The sequence below is a fragment of the Rhineura floridana genome, chromosome 5, assembly GCF_030035675.1.
Source record: "Rhineura floridana isolate rRhiFlo1 chromosome 5, rRhiFlo1.hap2, whole genome shotgun sequence".
Taxonomy (NCBI): Eukaryota; Metazoa; Chordata; class Lepidosauria; order Squamata; family Rhineuridae; genus Rhineura; species Rhineura floridana.
In genome coordinates, this window is record NC_084484.1 from 142,553,415 (window position 1) to 142,579,824 (window position 26,410).

Consider the following 26,410-nt stretch of genomic DNA (forward strand, 5'->3'; position numbering starts at 1 on the left):
TCAGCAAAGATTAAGAATATGCAGACCATTGAAAAATCAGATGCTAAATCCGAATTCAGCAGAATTTTTGCCTATCCCTAGATGGTGTGCAATTAGAAAATAGCAGCTGCTTCTTTCCTGACCCATTCCTGCTGCTACCATGCTACTGGAGCTAAGCCATGGTTTGGCTTAGTGTTTCATGTGGATCCAGGTTCTTGGTTTGTCTCCACCAAACAAAGCATGTGCGAGAAGCCAAGAACAAACCATGGTCACAGCTCATGATCTGTTTGGAATGTGTGACGTTCCAAGTCCAGGTTTTCACTTAAGGCTAAGCTAAACCATGGCTTAGCTCCAGGTAGCGCAACAGCAGCAAGAGTAGATGAAGAAAGTGGTTATGATATTCTAACTCTGCACCAGCAGACTTGCTTGTTCACTCTAAGCTATAATTTGGCTTACTGTTATATCTGAACAGGCCACTGGATGTTTCAAATATTTACCACAGCAAATGTGACTGCCACATAAAATGTAAAGCAGTTCACATGCAAGATCATATAAAAAAAATTGACAAATAGGGATCCTGGGAAATGAGTATGAAAGCATAGGCCTTGTGCTGCTTGCTTCATCTATTGACATCTGTGTTTAGAAATTCCAGATCTTTTGATTTTGACTAAAAGAAGGCATTCAGCTTGAAAGTGTAAACGTGTATCCCAATGTGTTACGTAAAACTACAAAAAACTGTGCTGCTTTTAATGTAGACAAATCTTGTGTAAGTTTTAGAATAGGGGGATGGTTTAGCCCTGTGATGGAGCTTATGCAGCTTCCAGATATTGCTGGACTTTAATTCCCATCACCTCTAGCCAACATGGGCAGTAGTCAGGGATGGTGAGACTTGTAGTTCAGTAACATCTGTAGGTTCCCCATTACTGATTTAGTCTTCTAGTTGTTGTTGTTTTTAAGTGTCAACCTGAAAGTATTTTTAAGCAGTCTTCATTTCACTGAGCAATGAGAAGTCTATGGTCAGTGCTATGGAGTTTAGCTTCCTTTGAATGAATGTTCTTCTACAGACTTACTGATTTGTAGCACCTTGTATCATTTATTTACAAATATACTAGCAGAGGATATTGGAAGCAACTACGCTGCTACAACAGGCAGCAAATCTGCTAACTGTGTGTCCAGATCTCACGGAGGGACCCTGCACTTCCAGGAACATCAACCATCTCTTAGCTGTCTCCGGATTCTCTCTCTCTGATGCTTTATCCATTTAAAATTGCAGAGCTGGCTACAAACTGTTTCTTTGCAACCCCCCTAATTTATTACATTTATAACCTGCCATTCTTCCATAATGGAACTCAAAGTAGCATGCATATAGTTTGTAGACAGTCTCCCATCCAGGTACTGACCAGGGCCAAGAAATGCTTACCATCAGAAAGGTTGTTGCATCATGTGCCTTCAGTCTACTTTCTTAATTCTGAAGGATGTCATCTTCCAAATTCTGGGTAGAGACACACTTACTGTTGCGCCAATTCCATTGTGTGCCCATTTCAGAAAAGAGAGGTGGAGATGCGACATTAGTCAAACTCTATCCCTTTTTACTCAAAACCTGGTTGGATCAGCTCCAGTGCATTTTTTTTTTAAATTCAGCTTCAGACAGATTTCGCAACTTAGCTGGTAGATAAACTCATTGTCCCTCCAAGTGTGGCCAATGGAAACACTTTGCTGTAGGCTCAGGCAGAGACAGTGAATGGCCCAACATTTGGCTGTGGGCAGTCCTAAAGGATCTGAAGTTAGCAGTGGGGAAGGTAGGTGTGTCTATCCAAGGGCAGAGTCACTTCAAAATGCAGCCAGAAAAACCATTCTCGCTGCTTTTGGAGCGATCAGTGTGCCTACAGCCTCTGATTAGTACTATATTCCAGAGGCTGGCGAAAGCCCTCTAGCTAGAAGAAAAACATTCCAGTCATCAGGGACCATTAAGTGCCGTTTGTTAATAATCTTGGCCATTGACAGAACATTCATAACTTTATTGGGCCTTTGGCTTTTTAGCTGGAATCCCAACAGTATGGAGGGAATTTTCTATTCTTCAATAGGATTGCCCCTGACTTAAAAAAAAAATGTTTTATAGGCTATTAATAGTATTCTGTTATAAGAATAAGAACAAGATAAACATTGGAAATAAGGGGAACCTGCTGTCTAGTCTTCTTGACATTCAGCTGTAGTTCTGCTTTTGTGCTTTCCTCTTTCACTTTCATCAGCATTCGTTTCAAATCATTACTGGTTTCTGCTAAGAGTATGGCATCGTCTGCATATCTTAAATTATGATGTTTCTCCCTCCAATTTTCACACCTCCTTCACCTTGGTCCAATCCTGCTTTCTGTATATAGGTTAAACAAATAGGGTGATAAAATACACCCCTGTCTCACACACTTTCCAATGGGGAACCAATCGGTTTCTCCATATTCTGTTCTTACAGTAGCCTCTTGTCCAGAGTATAGGTTGCGCATCAGGACAATCAGATGCTGTGGCACCCCCATTTCTTTTAAAGCATTCCATAGTGACTACACAAAGGCTTTGCTGTAATCTGTAAAGCACAGGGTGATTTCCTTCTGAGATTCCTTGGTTCATTCCATCATCCAACGTATGTTTGTAATACAATCTCTGGTACCTCTTCCCTTTCTAAATCCAGCTTGGACATCTGGCATTTCTCACTCCATATATGGTAAAAGTCTTTGTTGTAGAATCTTGAGCATTACTTTACTTGCATGGGATATTAAGGCAATAGTTCGATAATTACTGCATTCCCTGGGATCCCCTTTGATTATGCTCTTAACACTTTATAAGTCATTCATGGTGTGCTAGGAATCACTTGAAGTGCAACTTACTGCTGCTGTGCAAGCCAGCAGAAAGCATAGCTGGAAAGTTTTAAAATGCTTCTGATATATGTTGGTAATTATCTACAAATGACATGTGTATGCTGGGTGAGTGTGACCCCACCCTGTGCACACTGCTTTCACAGTAGTTAAACATACAATTCTAGCACCTCATTTCAAGGTAGATATGTGAAGATATTCTCTGTACAAGAGAGTAGACAAAGGGAAAAAGCAGTTCAATGGTCATTAGTAATCAGTCATAATCAGTGTGAGATCTGGTCTTTTTAATGTAGTGGAGCTATCTTTGAATTATGTGTTTGATATAGTAACCTTACATTGCTTTGGTTTACATGCTATGTTGCTTTTGTCATTTTGCTTGGGGCCTCTTCAGCAATTGAGTGGAGAGAAGCCACTTGACCTGAAGACAGCTGGCTAAGAGGGGCTTGTGGTATTGTTGTACAACTAATGTCAGCTGAGAGGATGCAGCTGTTCACAGCAGTTAAAATGACTTGGAGGGTTTTTTTATTTCGGGAATTTGGATGGGAGAGGGCAAAGACTATAGTGCTCTTGGATCCCAGCGGCTGTATGGAGAAGTACTAGCAGCATATAATCCTAAAGATTATTAACCTATAATGATGGGTTTGTATTTGCCAGTTTTATGTTATGAGGACTGACAATGTGTGTTCGAACGAAAGCTCTGTTTCTTATTTCCATTTAGAAATGTCAACTAGGTATATTAGGAGACATAGATTGCTAGTTATGATCAATCAGGGGATTTTAAAAAGTTGATAAGAACATTTGTTACCTCTGTTTAAATAGTGTATAGCTTTAAAATATGAGCAGTTTGGCTACTGACCAAGTGTACTTAATTCTTTGTTTTCTGTTTTTCAGAGACTGACCAAGCAAGAATTTTGGCAGCTTGTACAGCAGAGCTATGGCTCTGAGTTGGGCTTGAACACAGAAGAGATGGAAAACATTTATTCATCATCTGAGGAGAATGGCCAGTCAAGGTAAGATCCTGTAGAATACCACAAAAGAAGGAGCGTATTATTTTAATCCCATTTTCTATAAACCATTTCAAAAGCTACTATTGAACACACATAGAGTTATGTGCATTCTTATTGGCTGAGTTTTCATTTTTTGGCATCTCCCCATGTGGATATAAAACAGGTATAACTTTTGTTTTGCCTTTTAATTGTCAGCTAGCTTACATATTATCACTTGCTGTGTAGGCTGACAAAAAGCTTGTACCCGTGGTGGCACCCATGGTTTGCATGCTGAAGCAGTAACATTTAGATGTTTTCTGCCACATGTGTTGCCCAATCAGGTACAAAAGTATGTATGCAACTTCTAGTGAAAACCTGGTAGTGGTAGCACTGTCATATGTGCTTCCAACCATGTGGGTGTTGCATAGGCTAAAGAGCATTTCAGTATGTATCTGCTTCCATGTTTTTCTGCTACAGGGATAGAGGCCGTTTGGCATCTTGCATGGGCAAATGGTAACATCTAAACAAAGCTGAAAAGGAATGTGTGGAAGGGTGATGCTAAATATCCAATGAAAGTTGTCGTCTCAAGCTAGAATGCTACCGTGTTTTCAAGGATGTCACATCCTGTATACTTTCTCAATGGTGCTATTTTTATTTTATTTTAGTCTTGGGACTGGTTCATACATAATGTTTGCCTGGTCACATGTATATTTTTCATCTCGAGTGCAAAGTCTATTTTGTATGATCAGGTTCCATGTGCAGAAAATCCTATCTATTGGGTGTCCTTTGCTTGTGACAGATAGCTGACCTAATCTGTCTTTAGTGAGGAGGTGGCACAATATATGCTTGAGGCCACTGCTAGCTAAGGGGCCATTATAGACCACTGGGAGAAAAAAGGGCAGTGGTCCATTTTCTATCTTGCACATCCAGCAAAGGTGATCTAGATACACTATATCATTATCAGGGAAGAATGCAAGAAGACAATACCTCTTGTTAAAAAGAGAGAAAGACCTCAATGGATGACTGTAAGAAACTCTTAAAATGGTTAAAGACAGAAGGAAAGCAAAAGGAAAAGGAGATAGAAACACGGTCAGAACCCTAAATGCAACTATACAACGACTAGTACATAGGGACAAAGAAAACTATTACAATAGTTATTGTATAGAAATAGAAAAGGACAACAAAATGGGAAGAACAAGAGCCCTATTCCAAACGATTAGAGAAATGAAAGGGAAATTTAAACCATGAGTAGGGATGTTGAATAATCAATAGGGGAACACACTGACTGACTGACTGAGATGAAATAAAAGGAAGATGGAAGCAATACACTGCAGAACTCTATAAAAGAGATGACAGATTCATTCACGGAGGAACCATATGATGAAGAACCAGAAATTTTAGAACGTGAGGTGAAAGCTGCTCTTAAAATTCTTGGAAGAAGCAAATCACCAGGAATAGACGGCATACCAATAGAGTTGCTACAAGCTACTGAGACTGAATCTGTCCAGATTTTGACAAAAATTTGTCAAGAAATATGGAAAACTAAACAATGGCCCACAGACTGGGAGCGTTCAATATATATCCCACTTCCAAAGAAAGGGGATCCCAGAGAATGCAGTAATTACTGAACTATTGCTTTAATATCCCATGCAAGTAAAGTAATGCTCAAGATTCTACAACAAAGGCTCTTACCGTATATGGAGCGAGAAATGCCAGACGTCCAAACTGGGTTTAGAAAGGAAAGAGGCACCAGAGATCATATCGCAAACTTACGTTGGATAATGGAACAGAGCAAGGAATTTCAGAAGAAAATCACCCTGTGCTTTATAGACTACAGCAAAGCCTTTGACTGTGTAGATCATGAAAAACTATGGAATGCTTTAAAAGAAATGGGGGTGCCACCGCATCTGATTGTCCTGATGCGCAACCTATACTCTGGACAAGAGGCTACTGTAAGGACAGAATATGGAGAAACCAATTGGTTCCCCATCGGACAGGGTGTGAGACAGGGTTGTATTTTATCACCCTATTTGTTTAATCTGTACGCAGAACATATCATATGGAAAGCGGGATTGGACCAAGGTGAAGGAGGTGTGAAAATCTGAGGGAGAAACATAATTTAAGATATGCAGACAATACCATACTCTTAGCAGAAACCAGTAATGATTTGAAATGAATGCTGATGAAAGCGCAAGAGGAATGCACAAAAGCAGGACTACAGCTGAATGTCAAGAAGACTAAAGTAATGACAACAGAAGATTTATGTAACTTTAAAGTTGACAATGAGGACATTGAACTTGTCAAGAATTATCAATACCTCGGCACAGTCCTTAACCAAAATGGAGACAATAGTCAAGAAATCAGAAGAAGGCTAGGACTGGGGAGGGCAGCTGTGAGAGAACTAGAAAAGGTCCTCAAACGTAAAGATGCATCACTGAACACAAAAGTCGGGATCATTCAGACCATGGTATTCCTGATCTCTAGGTATGGATGTGAAAGTTGGACAGTGAAAAACCCGGATAAGAGAAAAATCAACTCATTTGAAATGTGGTGCTGGAGGAGAGCTTTGCGCATACCATGGACTGCGGAAAAGACAAATAATTGGGTGTTAGAACAAATTAAACCAGAACTGTCACTAGAAGCTAAAATGATGAAACTGAGGTTATCATACTTTGGACACATCATGATTCACTAGAAAAAACCATAATACTGGGAAAAACAGAAGGGAGTGGAAAAAGAGGAAGGCCAAACAAGAGATGGATTGATTCCATAAAGGAAGCCACAGACCTGAACTTACAAGATCTGAACAGGGTGGTTCATGACAGATGCTCTTGGAGGTCGCTGATTCATAAGGTTGCCATAAGTCGTAACTGACTTGAAGGCACTTAACAACAACAACAACCCTTGATAGCATGCATTCTGTGTGCATGAATGGGAATTCTAGTTTACGGTATTTAATCTGGGCTGTTGAATTGTACCATAGGCATATCACTTTAAATTCAGATCCTAAATCAGGTCATGCTACTTGCTACCACTTGGAGAATCCACCATTTGAGAATCTTGCACTGTTGCAGCCCACTGTTTACAATTGTGCAGAAATGGAAAACAGAAAGTGCTATGTGATCATTGCTTGTGCCATTTTGGCCACATCAACATTGGCTTATTCAGCTGCTCCCACTATTGTTAAAGGAGACAATAATCCAGTACAGAGGCAAGATCCTGTACAATGATGATCAAGCATCTGCATCTGGCAGACTACAATAGTTCTTTCAACTGTTTTTTCAGAAATGGGCCATCCTTCTAAAAATACTAGAAACATATATGGGATCTGCATATCAATAAGTTGGACAGACGCTATAAATGGCCTGGCAGAAGAGCATTGTGCTCCAGTGCCTGTAATTTGGAGCCTAGTTTTCACTTTCTACTTTACTTCCAAGGACCATGGATTATCCTTTTCCTTGGCAGTTTCAGCCAAACTCACAATGGGAGGTTTTCTTAATTTGCTAATCCCTTATTGAGAAAATTCCATGATTGCCTTCAAAGCCTTTAAAATCTATTTTTGGTACAAAATGAATTGATGGTGATGCCTTTCAGGCTGATGGCAAGCTGTGATCTTTCGCTGAGTTCCTAACAGAAATTATTTGGTGAGTTTTTAGGAAGCAATGAGGATGGTATCTGCATTCTGCCCTAATGTGAACTTGGACACCAGCGTTTTCTCTCTTAATCAGTTTAATTAATAACAGGGAGAGGGTCCTATTACTTCATGTCTGTGGGACATTATTTCTTTCTACCTGAACCATAATGATCTGCTCAGAAAAATGGGAGAAGTTGTATGTTGGCAGTGCTCTGGAGTTGGTGTGTGTGCATGTGTATTACCTTTGTCATTTTCACACATTTTCCTGATGAAGTTTGGACTCATGGCAGTAATTCCCCCTGCAGGGGTAGGGGAGCCCATTTGGATGGTCTGGCTTGAGAGACTAATGAAATCTGATGGATTCCTGAATGCTCTGGGGGAATTTCAGCTGGCATTCCTGCTGAGACCCTAGTCTCACTGTGGAATTGCAAGATGTGGTGGGCCATCAATATAATAGCTTCTGAGTGCTCATTTTGGCACTGTGAAACGTGTTCTGCTTCCTGTTACTCTAGGGAGCTACAAGTGGGGAAATAGGCTGGATGACAGCTAGAGTGAAAGCGGCAGAAATCTCTCTGTGAAACCAACCGAATGTGAGTGAGAGCCCATAATTGTGCCTACTGTGTGGTAGTAAAGTTGGCAAAGGAGGCTTATTTTGCTACATCTTTCACATCCTCCAGTAGCTGTCCAGCTGAGTTTTTCAGGGTTGTCCAGGGCTTGTTGACTTTTATAGTAGTAAGTGGTGTTCTGGGCCCCACTGTCACTCTTTCGTTAAGCACTTTGAAGATAAAATCACGTGTCTTCATAGTGACCTTGACAACACGGTTGTGACAGTTTCAAGAGAGATGTCTAATGCTATACCTACCCATGTATAGTAGGGCCCCGCTTACCGGCGCTTCACTTCCCAGTGTTCCGCTAATGCGGCGGCTTTCGTTTTCTATTTTAAAGCCGATTTTTGCTCTTTTGCGACGTTTTGCGACATTTTCGCATCATTTTTGCGCGACGGCCCCATTATAGTCTATGGGTTCTGCTTTATGGCGGGGGTCCGGAACGGAACCCGCTGTATAAGCGGGGCCCTACTGTATTTGTGAGATCAGTTTTGGTTATTATAGCCTGATGAGATGCTCAAGGGTGCTTGCACTGATGCACCTGACCATGTGCTTTCTCAACCCTTGCCTCTCTTGACTGATTAAAGCTAACTAAGGGGGTACAGCTGGGTGGGTCCAGGGTGTGGTAAATGCTTCATGGTGCGATGGAGTGGTGCCAGCTGCCTTGAAAGAGGCAGTAGTACAACTGCTCCTCAAGAAACCCATGCTGGACCCAGTGATGTATGATAACTACCACACTGTGACAAATTTTCTCTTTTGGGGGGAGGTGATCAAGATGATTATGGCAGGGCAACTGCAGGCATTCTTAGAAGATACTGATTATCCAGACCTATTCCAGTCTGGGTTTAGGCCTGGTTTCTGAACTGAATCAGCCTTGGTTGTCCTGTTGGATGACTTTTTATTGGGGAAGGGACAAGTGGAGTGCAACCTTGATCCTTGATCTCTCAATGGCTTTCCATACTATTAACCATGCTATCTTTCTGCACTGGCTGTGGGAGATGGGTATTGTAGGGAATGAATTTTAGTGGTTCCAGTCCTATCTGCAGGATGGGTTTCAGAAAGTAGCATTGGGTAAGATTGTTCGTCAGCTGCAGGGCACTATTTGTCTTCACTGCTATTCAGCATCTATAGGAAGCTATTGGGAATGGTCATTGGGGGATTTTGAGAATGTTGTCACCAGTATGCTGATGACAGCCTGATCTATTTCTCTATAACATTTGAATTGGGAGTGGGTGTGCAAGCCCTAGACAAATATTTGAATGTAGTAGTGGGCTGAATGAGGGCTGATTAAAATGAGTCTGAATCCTGGCAAAATGCAGGCACTGTTGGTGAGCAACTGTGTCTGGGAGATGGGCCCAGTTACCTGTTCTGGATGCGGTTTCACTCTCTCTGAAGGAGCAGGTACATAGTCTGGAACTACTCCTGAATCCTTCTTTGTCACTTGAGGCCCAAGTGTCCTTGGTTGCTAGGAGCGCCTTTTATTATCTTCGGCTGTGAAGACAGCTATAGCCATTCCTGGACAGGGATAGCTTGACCACAGTTGTTCATGCATTGGTAACCTCAAAACTCAATTTACTGCAACATGCTCTAATACTTTTTTACATTATTTGCTTTTGTACAACTGTTGTACATCACTTCAAAAATGTTCAAATATGGAGCAATTAATATATTTTGTAAATAATACATAAATAGTACTCCAAGCCTTGAGTAATCTGTTTGTCCAAAGATGCTTGTTGTGGATCAGAAGAGAGAATTTCCTTGTGTTACAAGAGTCAGACTAAACAGCCCGTTGGCACCACAGTATATAAGCAGCTTCCAACAGCAATCCAATCCAAATAGCTCCAGTCCACTGCAACAGTAAGAAATGGTATGCCCATAGAAGTGGGGTGGCAAAAAGATCAAGCCGGTCGTTTGAATGGATTTTTCAGAAGGGCTTTGGGCTGGGTATGCAGACTTGATCAGATGCTGAAGTGAGTCTTCTTCAATGTCTGTTCCTTTCCAAGTCAGAGACAGAGACAGAAACATGAAGGAAGAAGCAGAAATAGCTGTAACTTAAGGGTGGGAAGCTCCACCAATCTCCATGGGCCATGGCATCATATGTCTCTCTTTTCCTTAGCAGCCCTGCTTGAACTCAAGGTGCACTGCAGAGGAACATTCCTTTCTGGGCTTGGGTTAGATTCAACACTTGATGTCATCATTGATCAGCTGATTGGCAGTCAGGACTTGATGTCACCATTGATCAGCTGATTGGCAGTGACATCAAGCTGCACTTTTGCAGTGATTGGGAACTCTGGAATATAGCCGATTTTGGTGGGCTTGCATTTGGCACTAAATTGAAAAGGCACCAAATGCACACCCTGCTTGCCAAGGAACAACTGGGAGTGCATTTGAAGGCTCCCAGTTGTTTCTTTGCAGCTGCATCTTTACTTGTCCCTCACATGACATCATAGATGATATCAGATATGGGACAAGTAGGTGTGCCTGCCAGGGAAGGAATACCTCACATGCCAGATTAGGATCCCTGCCAGGCCTAATTTGGCTTGTGGGGTAGAGGTTCCCCTGCCTGCTGTAAACTGTGTCTACTACACAATTACAAATCCTACCTATTTTCCTGCCATAGAGGGGGTGAATGATCTAGAGTGGCTAGCAAAGACCTGGGAGGGAGGGCATATGCACTTAGGCATCTATTAGGAAGCACTTGTACTTCAGTCTATTAGGAAGCACTTGTACTTCTGTCCTGAATTTAAACATCCTTGTTGACGTTTCAGACTGCACAGAAGATGTTTAGAAAAAAACAATTCATAGGTAAAGAACTCTGTGTTCTACTCATACAACAAAGCATCATTCTTTTCTATCCTTGTCACGCAAGCTGGTATTGCTACCTTTCACAAAACTGAAAAGCTGATATTTACTCAAAAGTACAGGAAGAGAAATGAAATGACTCAGTGGTGGTAGGAAAACTATATGTTTTAAGGCTGAAATGTTGCACTTGGTGCTTTGCAGTTCCAAAATGCTAATGTATTAACAATGTCTGTGAAATAGACTACGACCTGGGAGACCAGGGTTCGAATCCCCACACAGCCATGAAGCTCACTGGGTGATCTTGGACCAGTCACTGCCTCTCAGCCTCAGAGGAAGGCAATGGTAAACCACGTCTGAATGCCGCTTACCATGAAAACCCTATTCATAAGGTCACCATAAGTCAGAATCGACTTGAAGGCAGTCCATTTCCATTTTTAACTCTATTGCTATTTTTGTCTCTGGCAGATCTTCTAGCCTTTGTGATGAATCCAGGGAGAAGGAGCCACCTAAAGCAGCTGGTGTAATTCGAGAACCCATTGCTCAGATACTTGAAGCTGAAACAGAGTCTCTTAATGGAAACACACTGACAGAAGTAAGCTATAAAGGAGTATCTGCTCCCCCCCCCGCTGCCCTGTGAACGTGGAACACACATACAGTTTATGCTATGTTCTTATGTAGGGATATATCAGGTTTCATGGTTGAAATAAGAAGCCTCATGTATACATCCCAATTTTTAAAAATGCAAAATATTTTAAAACTTTCATTATCTCATCCTTTAATTCAGGGATGGGGAGCCGTTTTTCAGCCCAGGGGCCGCATTCCCTTGTGGGAAGCCTTCTGAGGACCAGATGCCACAGGAGGGTAGGGCTAGAGGTCTAAAAACGGGTCAAGCAATGGGCTCCTACTTTTGTACAGTATACTACATTCCAGCACACAAAAACCAGAAGTTCCTACACACACACACACACACACACACATACGCACAAATAAATCACCTCCAGCCAGATGACAGCACTCAAGGAGGGCACAGAGCATGGCTGGTAAGAGCTGTAGCCTGGGGAGATGGGGAGGGGGATGGCCTAAGGAGAAGGCATAGCCTAGGGCTGATGGGAGTTGTGGTCCAGCAACATCTGGAGGCACACTGGTTGGGAAAGGCTGGCCTAGGAAGGGGATTGAGGGCTAGATAGAGAGGCCTGGAGGGCCACATTTGGCCTTCAGGCTGGAGGTTCCTCATCCTTGCTGCATCTCTAAGGTAGCTCCTGATTGCCTTCTTGAATAATGTCAACTGAGGCTGACAGCATCTTGCTGAAGGCCACTGAGCAAATCTGGATGAGGTGAGATTTGTGCATATATACATCAGTCTACTTATCTGAGATGTTTAATTTTTATTTATATGTTGTGTGACACGTAAACCTTGAGTGTTTAGCAGAAAGGCAATTAATTTTTTTTAAAAAAAATATAAATAATAATCTGCCTTCTAGTCCCTTTCATACTCTTGATGGACTGTTGACCAGTGTGGTAGTTTACTAATTTAGATGAGTCCCAGAGAGCTGTTTTGCAGGAATTGCTTGACCTGAACTGGAAGATTTACAGCGTAATCCTTCTGAGTTCAATGGGCCTTACTCTCAAGGAATTAAGATTACATCTTTAGAGGAGATATATACCTTTTACCCTCATTATCTTGGGGTGTAATCCAAGCCCCACTGGAAAGCCAGGTGAGAGGTCATGGGAAATTGCGCAAGGGCTGTTCCCCACTCCACCAGTTCAGAGAAAATGCTAGCAGTGTGGGGAAAAATACAGCATGTTAGGGGTGGTTTTGGCTATGCCGTGTCCAAAGCTTTTTTGTTTCCTCCACATGCCCACAGAGACACTACATCCCTATACAGAGCCCTGTAGCTGGTGTACTGAATCCCCTCCCACTGTAGCAAATGGAAGGGGAAAAGAAAAAGTCACCTCCCACCCTGCCCACAGGAAAACAGCAGAGCAATGGGTGTGGTGGTTGCTCTGTCAGCGAATCTCCCCCCTTGTTCCATACACGCATGGTAGAATTTCTCTATGAAAAGTGTTTTGGAGCAACTTGTGGCGGCCATGTTTTTCCTGATTTGAAAGGGAAATGGAAATTTGTTCATTTACTTTCTATTGAGTATCATGAACTGTATATGGCCACATCAGTTATTCACTAATGAAGAAGTTTCATTAACTTAAAAATTCATATGAGAAACATAAGATATAAAAGCAATGGAATCTCTACATTGTCCTTGTTCTGATTATTGTGACTTATGTGTGCAATCTGAATTGAGATCAGTGGAAATACTTCACTTCAAGGCATGATGATCATTCCTTTTTTTTTTTTTCAATAATTTTTATTCAGATTTTCATAAAACATACAAGACAAAATCATAAAACATTCAAAGACAAAAAACAAAATCAAAAATAGTTAAACAAAAAGAAAAAAAGAAAAGAAGAAAAAAAAAAAAAATAAAAAATAAAGAGTAAAATATTGACTTCCCATTTGTCAAAGATCAAATCAGTTATAAGTCTATAATATATAGCAATCCTGTCTCTTAAGTCATATTATAAAATCACTTTCCTCCAGTAGTTATCTTACTTAATCATCAAATCTCATAAACATTACTTTATTCTTTCCACAAAAAGTCAAAGAGAGGTTTCAATTCTTTAAGAAATATATCTATCAATTTTTTTTTCCAGATAAGCATATCGATTAATCCATCTCATTACTAATTATGATAATCTTATTGTCATAACCATAGTCAAAATAAACATTTCAATTAATCCATCACATCAGAATCTGTTAGGTTCAGTAATTTCAGTAGCCATTGTTCTATTATCTCTATTAGTTCCATTTTCCATCTTCCATCTTCAGTAGTCTTGTTAAGTCCAGTAATTTCAATATCCAATCTTCCATTATCAGTATTCCATAATAATCTTGCTGTCAAAGCCATAGTCATATAATAAGAGTCTGATGGGAATTACCTCTATCCCAAATATTTTCTTGCCATCCATTCTAAATAAGTTGCTGAAATACTGCTGTAAAATCATATCTCTGTTCTTTTTTTCAAAATACACTGGGTCATCTCTTAAAAGTTTTTCCATTGTCACATGGCTGCAGTTAATTCCATAGATTTTCTCTATATTGGGCTCCATCACATCATTCCAGTCCAGAAGATAATCCATGCCATTGATAACTTTATCTCTAGAATCTTCATTAATTTCTTCAGAGATAACATTGAGTTCCAAACAATAGATTTTATTTCTAAAGTCCATAGACTCCAAATCTTGTTCCTGTTCCACGTTTGTTCCAATCTCCGGGATCTCCTCTCTCACAGGGACCCCTATTCCAGTCTCCAGGGTCTCCTCTCTCACAGGGACCCCTATTCCAATCTCCGGGGTCTCCTCTCTCACAGGGACCCCTTCCAGGGTCACCTCTCTCACAGGGACCCTTATATCTTTAATCTCCTGCTTCATTTTACTCAATTCAATTTTCGTTATCTCAATCTCATTCATTATTCTCTGAAACATAGTTATTTCCAGATTCTCAGCCACTTTCTTAATTGCCATTTTAAAAGAAAAATATAGGAAAACCACTTCTTATTTCAGCAACAATTGGGTTAATACTCCAAACTTGGTGACATCACAGTATAAACAGAGCAGACAGCCTTATCTCTCCAATAGTTAAGTAAACAAAATGCAGTTCCCAGGATCGAAGCAATTAATGGCAATCGTCAAGAAACAGATTCGTCAAAATAAAATAGACCAAAAAGAGAGTAGTCTCAAAACAGTATAATATTTTTCAAAATAAAAATCTGGAATAGAAATCCCTCTTCTGTGTGTATCTTTAGAATGCAAATCCAGGACAGCTTTTTGCAACAAAAACAGAGATAAGCTATTAATTAGTGCGTAGCAGAGAGAAGTTACGGCTCCCCAGTGAGATGTCAAAAACCGATCAATCTGGCAAATCTCTTTTAAACAGCAACAATTTAAGTCAAGTAAAAGAAAAATATAGAAAGAAGGGTGCTTGCCTGTTAGTGCGTTCTCTCTTAGAAGATAAGATGAACGTTCGCTTTAACAGATAGAGCTTGCTGTTGAAAATCCGTCCCACCTTCGTCGGCTGGACCTCGTCCCATAAATTAATGAGATCTGGTCGTTCCAACAAAAATAGGCTTTGAGGTTAATCTCTTCGTTTCTCCCTACCCGGGAGAAGTTTAATCAGTCAAAAAAAAAGAAAAACCTGACTGATATATCTGAATAAGCTTCTTTTGAGGCAGGAGCCCGTCTCAAAAGCAGGCACAGGCTAAGTCACCCTTCCCGGAAGTCGATCATTCCTATATAATTAATTTGAAATCCAGAGTTTTGCTCAACACATTTCAGAACGCTAATTATATAATGATATCTAATGTCCCTATCTGCTTTCACTCACACATTCCTCACATTTCCCACATTTTCTTGGTGTTTGATACCGCCGAAGTTTTGTTAACTACTGCTATGAAGAACTCTCATTATTTTAAAAATATATCAACATTCTGTTCAGCACATAGTTTTAATTTAGAATTCCCAAAGCTCCAGTGCTACTCAAAATATGATGACAATGACTTTCTTTTGGTAGCTACTATAACAATTAGTGTTTCCATAGCAGTTTTTCCTCACACTTGCTCCAGCTGCTTCATATATATGCTGTCATAAATCCATACAGCAACACTGTAATATAGACCAATAACATTATCTTCTTTTTATAGATGCAGGTCTGAGGCTGACAAATGGATTGTGGCTTGCCTCAGTCCTGCCATCTGGGAGTTCATGGTTGTGTCTAGAGATTTGGTTCATGGTCTTACCAGACACACATTATATCAGCTTTATATGGGTTGAGGGCGGGAATAGCCTTGTTCATATTTTTTTCCAGTTTTATTATTATTTACAAATATATAACGGAAGACAGTAGAAACAATAAAAAGCACTGCTGCTGTTAGTTAACCCTCTCTTAATTTCAATGGGATGTGCATGGGAACTCTTTGTAGGCCCCAGTGAAATGAAAAGAAATTGTGCAACAATAGCACTTGTTGTTTTATATCCAGACATCTAGAAATCTGTTAGAATCTGTTATGGAGAATGCATATTTTGACCTATGTGTTCAAGAGCTCTATCTGTTGTTTTTTTGGAAGCAGTTTTTTCCTTTCTTTTTCTGTCTTTTTTTCTTTTTTGGAAGACAGGGATTGTGAATGGGATTTGAGCTATAGTTCATTGTAAAATAAGCATGGGTGACTATGACAATGCTCTCTTTCATTAGGGGGCTGAACTAGAGGAACCTCACTATGATAAACAGGATAGGAGGAATTCTCTGCGGAAGCCTGCTGATGTAGCACAACGCAAATTTTCAGTACCGTCACCGGATCTAAATGAGAATTTCTCTCAGGAGAAGAGCAGTGCCTCAGAAAGTGATGGAGAAGGTAAATGGTTTCCATTTCATAAATAAAGTCCTTAAAACCTGGGCCCTGGAAGCAACAGCTGAAGTAAGCAATCAAAAGGAAACGTAGAAGAATGCAATCCATGGGTCTATATTTGCTCCCTTATGCCAGTAAAGCTAGTAGCAAATGGGCAGACTAGTCCTGTGATCCAGCTTTGCTGGTAGCTGCTGCTCCAGAGCTTGCATCAGCATAATATCATTGACATCTTGTGCACTTACAGAAGCGTTGATGAAAGCACCAAAAAAAATGCTCTAGAAGCAAAGCTAGTGTAGCAATTCCAACCGTCATTCCAACATTGCCTCTGTCTACTCCGCTGCTAACCATGATGGTCACTGATGATGCCACCACATCAGTTCTATATGGAAAGCACCAGTCAACATATGATGATGGCAGGAGCACTGGAATGATGTCAGAAACTCTTCCCACATGCAGTGCATAAGCAGGCTGCCAGGAATAGCTTCCCCTAGCCTAGTGAACAGGGCAGACCATACAAACTGTAAAGCTTCCTTCCAACAGTGGGTTTGAATCTTTCTGGCAGTTCAAACACAGTGAACAGGAGCCTTCAACCAGCACTTGTGATGAGGGAAAAACAGAGCTGAACAGGGCAGGATTACTGTACTATTCAGAGCAGTTACTCAACTCCATAGCCCAGTACTTAATATCCTCTAGGTAGAACCCATAGGACATGTATAAAATAGTGCACACAACGCATTTGTATTGGTGCCCATATGTAGGTTGCAAGAGCAACTCCTGTTTGGGTTCTTTTGTTTGTATTCCAGAAGGAAGATAAGAGCTAGGATCCTCCAGCTGGCTAGGCTTGCCTACCTTTACCTGTGCTGTTCTCTACCTAACTTCCTTCTGTTGTAAACTGATATGCTCAGGGAAGCTGACCTGCCCCTCCTTCCTTTGTCTTCTTCTTTGACTGTCCAAGGAGAGAGGAGACATTTTTGCCTTTGCTGTCTCTCCTGAGCCATGAGAGCAATACTCAAGCCTGGACATTGCACCTCCAACTTAGTTAGTTAGAACTAGGTATGCCTTTCCAGGCAATGTTGGAATGGCTGTTGGCATTGATACACTACCTTTGCTTCTAGTGCATTTTTTGTGCTTTCATCAATGCTTCTGTGAGTGCACAAGACTTCAGTGACATGCTGATGCAAGCTCTTGCCCCACTTCCAACACATGCCAAAGGAATCATTCTCCTTGAATTACTCCTCCCAGATGATGGTGTAAAACAACAACAATAAGAGTTTTGCCAGCCTCATTGAATTTACACCAGCCTTCCCCAACCTGATGCCCTCCAGATGTTTAGGACTGTAACTTCCATCATCCCTGCTAGGTTAGCCATATTGGCTGGTATGAATGGGATTTGTAGTTCAAAAAATCAGGAGAGCACCAGCTTCAGGAAGGCTGATCCACACTATCCTTCAGTTCCTATAATTTAAGTTACTGTATTGCTTGACATAAAACATATTTGCATAAAAAGTGAGATTAGGAAAGACTGAAGTTTCTTGTGTCAGAATCACACTTTGCAAAATAGTACATCTGTTACTTAGCAATAGTTGTTGCCACAGAAATCTGTCATTTTGGAATTTTTTTATTTTTTTAATTTGAATATTTGTTTTTAAGTAGATAAGATTCATGGGAAGGCTTTTTTAAAATACTCATTATTTTTCAAAAATGTTTGAATGATCTCTGCACTAAAATTATTATGCACGTAATGTATGTGGAGTTCACTTTAATCTTTAGCTTCACTTCATTTTCACAGCCATTCTTCTATTTACAGCTACATTATAGCAGTTTTCTGTGTTCTCTATCAGGCGGTGAGAGAGGGGCATTCACGCTTGGGTTGTTTTTGCTTCCTTTTGTTTATTCTGTGGTTTCTTCCAGAGACCTTCAGGAGTATTGCTGAGAAACTTTGTCTTTACCATGTGGGTGGGAGCAATCAGAAAAACCTTGACCACACTGGCATCCAGGTGCTGCCTTTGCCTAAGATGATGTAGTTATATTTCTAGTTACCATGTACAGGATTTAGCTTTTGCAATGCCCTGCAAAAGTTCAGAAAGTGATACTTTAATGTGCCAAAAGCTGAATTCTGCATGTTGAGGCAGAAGCATACAACTAGTTCATCTTGGGATAAAGTGAGTGGCAGGCTGCCAGGCTGGCATCTCAATTGTCAAGTAAGTTAGCTCCCAAAGAGTAAAAGAAAAGAAAAAATAAATGGTGTAAAAGAGTATAAAATACTCAACCCTAGTTGGTTGAAATGAACATATCTCCCAAGACTTGGAAGTCTCAAAGAACAGAAATGCCACTTACATGGTTGTATCCAGCAGTGTCCCTTTGCTGAATGAAATGCATTTTGATCAAGCAGAGGCTACCATGAGCGAAAGAGGAAGAGAGGTGATTATTGCCAATTCTTTTTCCTTCAGCAGCTCTCCGTGCCCCTTAATCTGCTTATGCTAGGGAACCTTTCAGAACAATGTGGGAGGTAGTGCAGGAGAAGGGGGAATCAACAGGAACCACCTCTGTCCCCCATTCATTTGATGAAAGCTTCAGCTAGATCAAAGAGGCTTCTGTCAATGGAGAAATACCATTTGATACAGCCCATATTGTGGGATCTACTGAAAAGGCTCCTGCTGAATATTGTTTCTTTCTTGCTTGAGTGCCCGTTGACAGGGTCCACAGGAGTAGGAGTGCTGTGAGTGTGCACAAGAGATTCGCCATATTCTCCATGGGGCACTGAATTATAATGGCTTTCTTTTTGCATACAGCTCACCTTTTATAATGGCAAACATTTTTTAAAAAATTTGTAAACCTAACTAAAACAACAGCAGCAACCCATGCAACATTCTAGACCTTGTTCAAGTGCTACCAGAAAACCTTTCCTTACCTTGTGGTTTGTTCCTTATAGTTTTCATACAACAATACCTCTGCATAGAGTGAGTAATTGCTTGTGATTAGTGGGTAAATACATATGTCTCTAAATTAAAGCCTTTAGTGACATGTGCAGCTTGCCATTATGAATGTGCTGACATTTTATGCTCTAGTATTTTTCACTTCAATTTCCTGATCTTAAACATAACATGAAAGTGTTTTTGTCCATTTTTTGCTAATATGAATGGATATACTTTTTAAGACTCTAAAAGCAATGTGCATAACACTGCGGCAACCAGAACTGTGGATCATGTGGAAAACTAGACATTTTGCATTGTATTCACTATTATGGATGTGGGCGATCCTTTAAGTGACTTGGTCCCAAATAGTTAAGGGCTATAAAGGTCCACTACTTTTGAATTTGGTCTGAAAGCATACCGGCAGCCAATGCAGCTGATGTAGAATAAGTGTGATATGGTCCCAGCATTTAGCCCCTATGAATACCCAGGCCTCTAATTCTGTATCAGCTAAACCTTTGAAACCATCTTCAAAGGCTGCCCCATGTATGCTCCACTCCAGTCATAGAATCATAGAATAGTAAGAGCTGGAAGTGGCCTATAAGGTTATTGAGCCCAACCCCTTGATCGATGCAGTAATTCAATGTAAAGCATAACCGACAGGTCCAGCTGCCTCTTCAATGCTTCCAGTGTAGGAGAGCCCATCACCTCTGTAGGTAATTGCTTCCATTGTCATGCTGCTCTAACAGTTAGGAAGTTTTTCCTGATGTTCAGCTGAAATCTGGCTTAACTTGAGCCCATTATTCCATGTTCTGCATTCTGGGACGAGCGAGAAGAGATCCTGGCCTTCCTCTGTGTGACAACCTTTCGAGTGCTTGAAGAGTGCTATCACATCTCCCTTCATTCTTCTCTTCTCAAAGCTAAACATGGCTAGTTCTTTCCATCTCTCCTTATAGGGCTTTGTTTCCAGTCCCCTGATCATCCTTGTTGCCCTCCTCTGAACCTGTTCCAGTTTATCTGCATCCTTCTTAAAGTGTGGTATCCAGAACTGGACGCAGTACTTGAGATGAGGCCTAACCAGTTCCAAATAGAGGGGAACTTTATTAAGCCCATTGAGAAATTCTTTGAAATCAAAAGATAGCTTTTGCATTCTCCAAACCAAACTGGTAGATATAAACCTGTCAAAGAACAGAGAATTATGGCTCTCTCTCATGCACCTTGGTATTCTGCATGGGAGTCTGTTATCTATCAGCTCATCAGGCCCTGCTATCAAAATCCTGTGCTTCAGTGTAAGATGAGGAAAATTATTCCTTCCCCAAATCTTGGCATCACATGTCAACATCTTTGCATATACAGCCTCATGGGGCAGATTAAGTTTCAAGATGAATGGCTGCCCCCTCCTTCCCCAATGTCTAATAGGCCATTCTTTACAATATCAACTGTCCATAGCCAAATGTCAGAGGTATCTTTTCAGCATGGCCAGTGGTCAGGGAAGATGGATGTTGTAGTCCAGCAACTTCTGGAGGGCCACAGGTTTCCCCTCCCTATTTTACCCATTTGTTTTTAAAACGGGGAGTGTCCTAAAGGCAACCCCATCCTATCTTCTTGCTTTCTAAGCTACAAAGCCTCTAGTTCTCTGAGGGGTAGCTTTAAACTTTCTTCAACTTTTTATTTTTAAACAAACAGATTACTCTGTGTGGGAAGAAAACCATGTACAGTCATATCCCTTTCAGGAGCTTTGGTTTTTCTTGGCCTGTTAAATTGTGGAGCTTAAATTGCGTGTTGAATTGTTTTTGTTTTGTTTTTAGGGTTTTTTACAGTATAGTTGATTTTTATATTATAGTTTTTATGTTTGCTTCTTTTGATGTACTGTAAATGTAAGCCATTTTAAACCTTAGGGTTTAAAAAAATGTGAGTAGAGAGAGCTGGAATGCTTCTCAGTTCATTGATCCATTAAGTGGCAGCTCTATATTGGACTCCTCTAATGCTGGTCTTCACTACCATGAGTTGCTACTCTGATGGCTACTCCAGCCTTTGCATACAACAGCATGTATGGTAAATAAGTGGTTCATTCCCCCCTCCACAACTATTATGAAATATCTCTTCCCCTCCCTCAAACTGGTGTGGGTGGAGCTGGTACCTAGTCACTCCAGAAGTGACCAGTCTGCACTTGGTAGTTGTTATACAACTGGGCCTTCGAGTACCAGCCATGACAGCTATATTTATCAGAGCAGTGTGCCTCTGACTACCAGTTGCTGGGGATCACAAGCAGGGAGAGTGCTATTGGGCTCGTACTTCTAGTGAGTTTCCAATATGCATCTGGTTGGTCACTGTGAGAACAGAGCTCTGAACTAGATAGGTGTTTGTCTTAATAAGATAGTAAATTGTCTCAGAAGCCTACCCTGGAGACAATTCATTGTTCTTGGATGGTGTACTAAATTTGAATGTGCAAAAACTGTTTGTTGTCTTTACTGAGTTTTTTATTTAATTTTCTTAACTTCTCTCTTGTACCCTTCCCTTCCCATAGCTGAGGAAACAGTCTCTGAGAGTGACCTCCATGGAAAACTCTTTATTAATCGGGTTTTCTGCATTGGTGCAGATAGGCTGTTTGAAATGCTTTTCACCAATTCCCATTTCATGCAAAGATATCTTAGTACCAGAAACATAACAGGTAAAATATTATTCTTTTCAATATTTACATTGAAATACACTTCATATTCACTTTTTTAAAAATCAATTTCTTGCTAAATGAGACAAAGTCTGGGCTCAGACATAATGCAAAAGCATAGTTTAAAACTGTGTTTTGTTTTAATGCCTGAACCTGAGCTTGCTCACAAGCCATTGTTTCTTTAGGGCCAAAGCACCATAATCTGAAACCACAATTTTATGCTGGTTTGTGCAAACCACAATTCATGCTAAGTATCCTTCTGAACTACTTAGAGGTTTCATTTACAGTTAAGTGACATACAAATTTTGTTAAACAGTTCGTGTGTCTGTCAGTTTCCTAAGTAAAATGTAAGTCTAGAATTCTCTGGTTTCTTTTTGTGCTTTTCTCAATGTAGGTGCTTTATGTGATACTCCTCTGCCAGCAGAGTAGCCTATTTTAAGGGGCATATTTTTGCCTGTAGCCCCATCAACTGGCTTATGAAATTGTACTCTTGGAGCAGAAATACACATTATGATAAATCCTGAGCTGCTACCAATTCTGACACACCATGCCAATTTCTCTCCCTTTGTAAAATGTAGTAAAACTTGTCATCTGACATCATCTTGCTGTGTGTTTCCCGGCCCCCACTCCACATAATTGGCTACCACTAGTGGGGGCAAAGAAATGTGCAACACAATGATTTCAAGACACCATGAAAGTCTTACTACACATCACAGAGGGCTAGGGAAAGAACTTCACGTGGACCATCACTTTCGGCAGCAGCTCCAAACTGTTTACTGTGAGCATTTTCAGGCCTGGTGGCAGCAGGTACCTAAATTGAGCACTAGCTGAGGGCCATTGCAGCTGAGAGGGGCCCCTGCTGCTGGGGCTGGGTGGGTATAGCTCCTGCTCTGAGATTCGTGGCAGCATCAGGTCATGGAGCATGCACCCTGATGCTGATGCAGATTGCAGAGCGGCAGTCACCTTCCCAGGCAACAACCCCCTACTGCCAGTGGTGTGGGCTAGCATCATTTTCCATATCACTGCATCAGCGTGCTGTGCCTGCATGCTTGCCATCACCCAAGCAATAAGGGCGTCCACATGCCCACCACCATCTTGATGGGAGGTGTGTGCACGCTAGCGTGCAGATGCAGCTGGGCCTATTTAAGTCCCTGGTGTTGCTGCCTTCGAGGGCCCACTGAAATCGGGTGCCCAAGGGCCCACTGCAGTCTGGTGCCGTCCCTGTGTAGTTCTGTACTTAGATGGATACCCATTGTGACTAGTGACATAAAACGTATTATTGTTTATCAGAAGTGCTGATGTTGGGCTGGTGTCTACATATTTTAACTCACTGTGGGGACAATCAGACCCCAAGTGGCCTCTATTTGCTGGGTAGTTTTGTTTTCTCTAACCACTTTCAACAACCTTTAAGGATTACCATTTCACTATATATGATTAGTAGCGTGTTTTGTGTTTAGACACTGTAATAACCCCTTGGAACAGAGACACTGGAGGCAATCAGTTGAGGACCATGACTTACACTCTTATGCTTAACAACCCATTGGTTGGAAAATTCACTGCTGCAACGGAAAAGCAGGTACAAAACTCTACTGGAGTTTAGTCTGTGATAAGTATAAAAGATGCTTGAAACACCAAGTTTAAAAGAATGGATTGTAAAGGTGTGGGATATTATAGCAATGGGCAAAATACATAAGAACAAGGAAAAACATAAAAAATTGGTCCATTTTACTGACAACTGGGCATCTTTTACTGGATTTTGTAGATCCAGTTTAATATTGCCTAGTACACAACTTTATTTTAAGATGAATTAAAGGATAATAATGAAATACTTAAAATAATCAAATTAATAATACATGTTTAATTTAAAAGTTTAATTGAAATTGATTGTCATTAATGTATATCTCAGCCTATATATTTGGGGCAGTTTGTATGCACTACTAAGCCAAACCAAGGATAAGCATGAACAAGTAAGTATGTGAGTATTCAAAAAAAATCGCAGCCACTTTACCCCTCTCCCAGTTCTGCTTCTGCCATGCTACCCAAAACTAAGCCATGGTTTGGCTTAGTATTATGTCCAAACGCAGGCTCATGATTTGTCTCCCCCAGACAAACAATGAGCAGTAAGCTTTTTCTACAGTTTGTGATTTGTCTAAAGCTAGACAAACCATGAGCCTGGGTTTAATTACAACGCTAAGCCAAACCATAGTTTAGCTCTGGGTAACATAGCAGCAGCTGGACCAGGAGAGGAGTAAAGCAACCACAATTTTTGCTGTGAATACCCACTTGCTTGTTCATGTTTCACCATGGCTTGGCTTTGCCATGCAAACAAGGCCATTGTGTGATCATATTTAGGCTTCTTTCATTTCGTTTTTTTTACGTTTATTGCAATGTGGTGAGGAAAAAATGATTAGTTTTGTATGTATAAAATCTTTGTTTTAATTACTTTTGAATTAAAATATAAAAGCCCTTCTTGACTTTTTCTAATAGGTCCTGCATAAACGGAGCCACAAAGATCAGTCCTATCGAATAGACACAGAGGTGGTGACACATGATGTGCCTTACCATGATTACTTCTATACTGTGTATAGTTATTGTATTTCTCGCATGTCCAGTAAAAAATGCAGACTACGGTGAGACATTTTATATTGTTAAATGAGGAAAACTGGTAGTAAAAAATGACTGCCCTCAGTATGGTAAAACTGGTTCTTCTGCACAAAGTTCCTTTTGTTATAGGTATGACTGAGCTGAGGGACAGGACAAAAGAATGTAGCTCTGTTTACCTTGGTAGTTGGAATATGATCTGTTGACAGAAACAAGCATTTACTATTTTCTTTGCTTCTATTTTTGCCTGGAGATTGAACACATCTATAGACATGTGCTGTAGGCTTTCTGCAGTTGCTTTTTTAGTAGAGTTGGTTACCAAGCTATAGATGGCTGTGTGATCTATAATAGCCCTTTAAAGTCAGTATGTGTGCACTCAAAAGTGCTATTTACAACATCGAGCTGTTAACTGACTAAGGCGATATGGATACTTGCAATTATACTGGTTTCAGCACATTTCCACCTGTGTGTCCTGAATCAGGACACACGATGTCAGTCATGCTCTGCCCCTTTCTACTCAAAATCTGGGATTTCTGAGATCAGATGTGTTTTCTTTTCAAGCAAGCTTCCCGCCAACTTCAAAACCATTTGATTAATCAACTCGCCGCGACTCCAGGATGTGTTCACTCTAGGGATGTGCTAGAATTCTGCCCAATTCAGATTTGGTACCAAATTTTCCAGAAATTTGCTTATTCTCAGTTGCTGAGGATCAGATTTTAATGTAGTGAATTTCCACAGCTATTTTTGAAAATGGACTTTAAAAAAAAAATCTGCCTCTAAAATATTGATTGTAATAATGATAATTTATTGATATTTCCTTTTAAAATATCAATATTTCCTTCAAAATAGCATTTTTCCTTTAAAAATATTAACTGATATTTTTTTCAAGCAAAAAACCCCACAGATTGGTAAAAGCAATGACTAGTGGATATAGAACAAACTCGAATTGATGCCAGCCTGTTAGGTTGATGGAAAGTTTTCAAACTGGCACTAGCCAATGGATCCCATTACTAGTTCAATGGAAATGTTTTGCTGTGGGAGGTCTGAAAAGGTCTGACATCAGCAGTGGGGCTGGGTGCATTCCAATGTAATAATAAAGATGTGTACAGCCAGGTGCAGATTTCAAACCTCACCCAGACAAAATGGTCTCACTGTTTTTTAAGGCGCTAGTGTACATGTAGTCTAAGTATCTTATGCATTTCCTCCTTTGACTATTGGGCATGAGTGCAGAGGTGTTACCTAGCAACCATACCTGTGCCTCATGTACACACCTTGCTGTTTTGAACTACAAAGGCTGAAAAAATTGTCCTTGTAGTGACAGTTCACCTCTGTTCTTCATGTTGCATTGCAGACAGTTGCTAGCTTTATTATTCTTTTTGCTGCAGGATTTCCTCAGATGTGAAATACAAGAAGCAACCATGGGGGCTTGTCAAGAATATAATAGAGAAGAATACATGGGGTGGGATACAGGAAAATTTTAAACAACTTGGTAAGTGTTGTGTCTCCTCCTTGCTTGTGATTCCAAATTGTTTTCATAACTGTAGTATTTGTTTGCATTGATTGGATATACGTAGTAGTGTGAATTGCAGGATTTCCCAAAAATGATGCATAAGAACAGTCTCAGACCTTCTTGGCTTTTAAGACAAATTAAAGACAAATTCCTATTTTTATTTATTACTTATGCGCCACCCTTTTACTATTCCTCAGGCAGATGTGTCTGAACACCTCTTGCACAAGCATGTGGATATGACCCATCTTGTAAAAATACTATTGGATGATAACACCAAAAATGGAGCATTTAAACACAGCAGGAACATGAAGCAGTCCATTTGTCATTAATAGTATATCCATAACATATAATTAAAACACTGTTATTTCACTGTTAACCATCTGTTTGTGAAAA

The 26,410-nt window shown here is 40.5% G+C and overlaps 1 protein-coding gene across 9 annotated transcripts in view; it reads left to right on the forward strand.

Moving 5' to 3' along the window:
* GRAMD1C (GRAM domain containing 1C) overlaps positions 1 to 26,410 on the forward strand; it is an 85,621-nt gene that overhangs the window by 45,771 nt on the left and 13,440 nt on the right. For all 9 annotated transcript variants that reach the window (XM_061628333.1, XM_061628334.1, XM_061628329.1 and 6 more), the window contains 7 exons: positions 3,735 to 3,853; positions 11,336 to 11,462; positions 16,173 to 16,332; positions 21,766 to 21,909; positions 23,364 to 23,482; positions 24,394 to 24,536; positions 25,893 to 25,996. In XM_061628333.1, the coding sequence (XP_061484317.1) occupies positions 3,735 to 3,853; positions 11,336 to 11,462; positions 16,173 to 16,332; positions 21,766 to 21,909; positions 23,364 to 23,482; positions 24,394 to 24,536; positions 25,893 to 25,996 (916 nt within the window). The remainder of the gene's footprint in view (positions 1 to 3,734; positions 3,854 to 11,335; positions 11,463 to 16,172; positions 16,333 to 21,765; positions 21,910 to 23,363; positions 23,483 to 24,393; positions 24,537 to 25,892; positions 25,997 to 26,410) is intronic.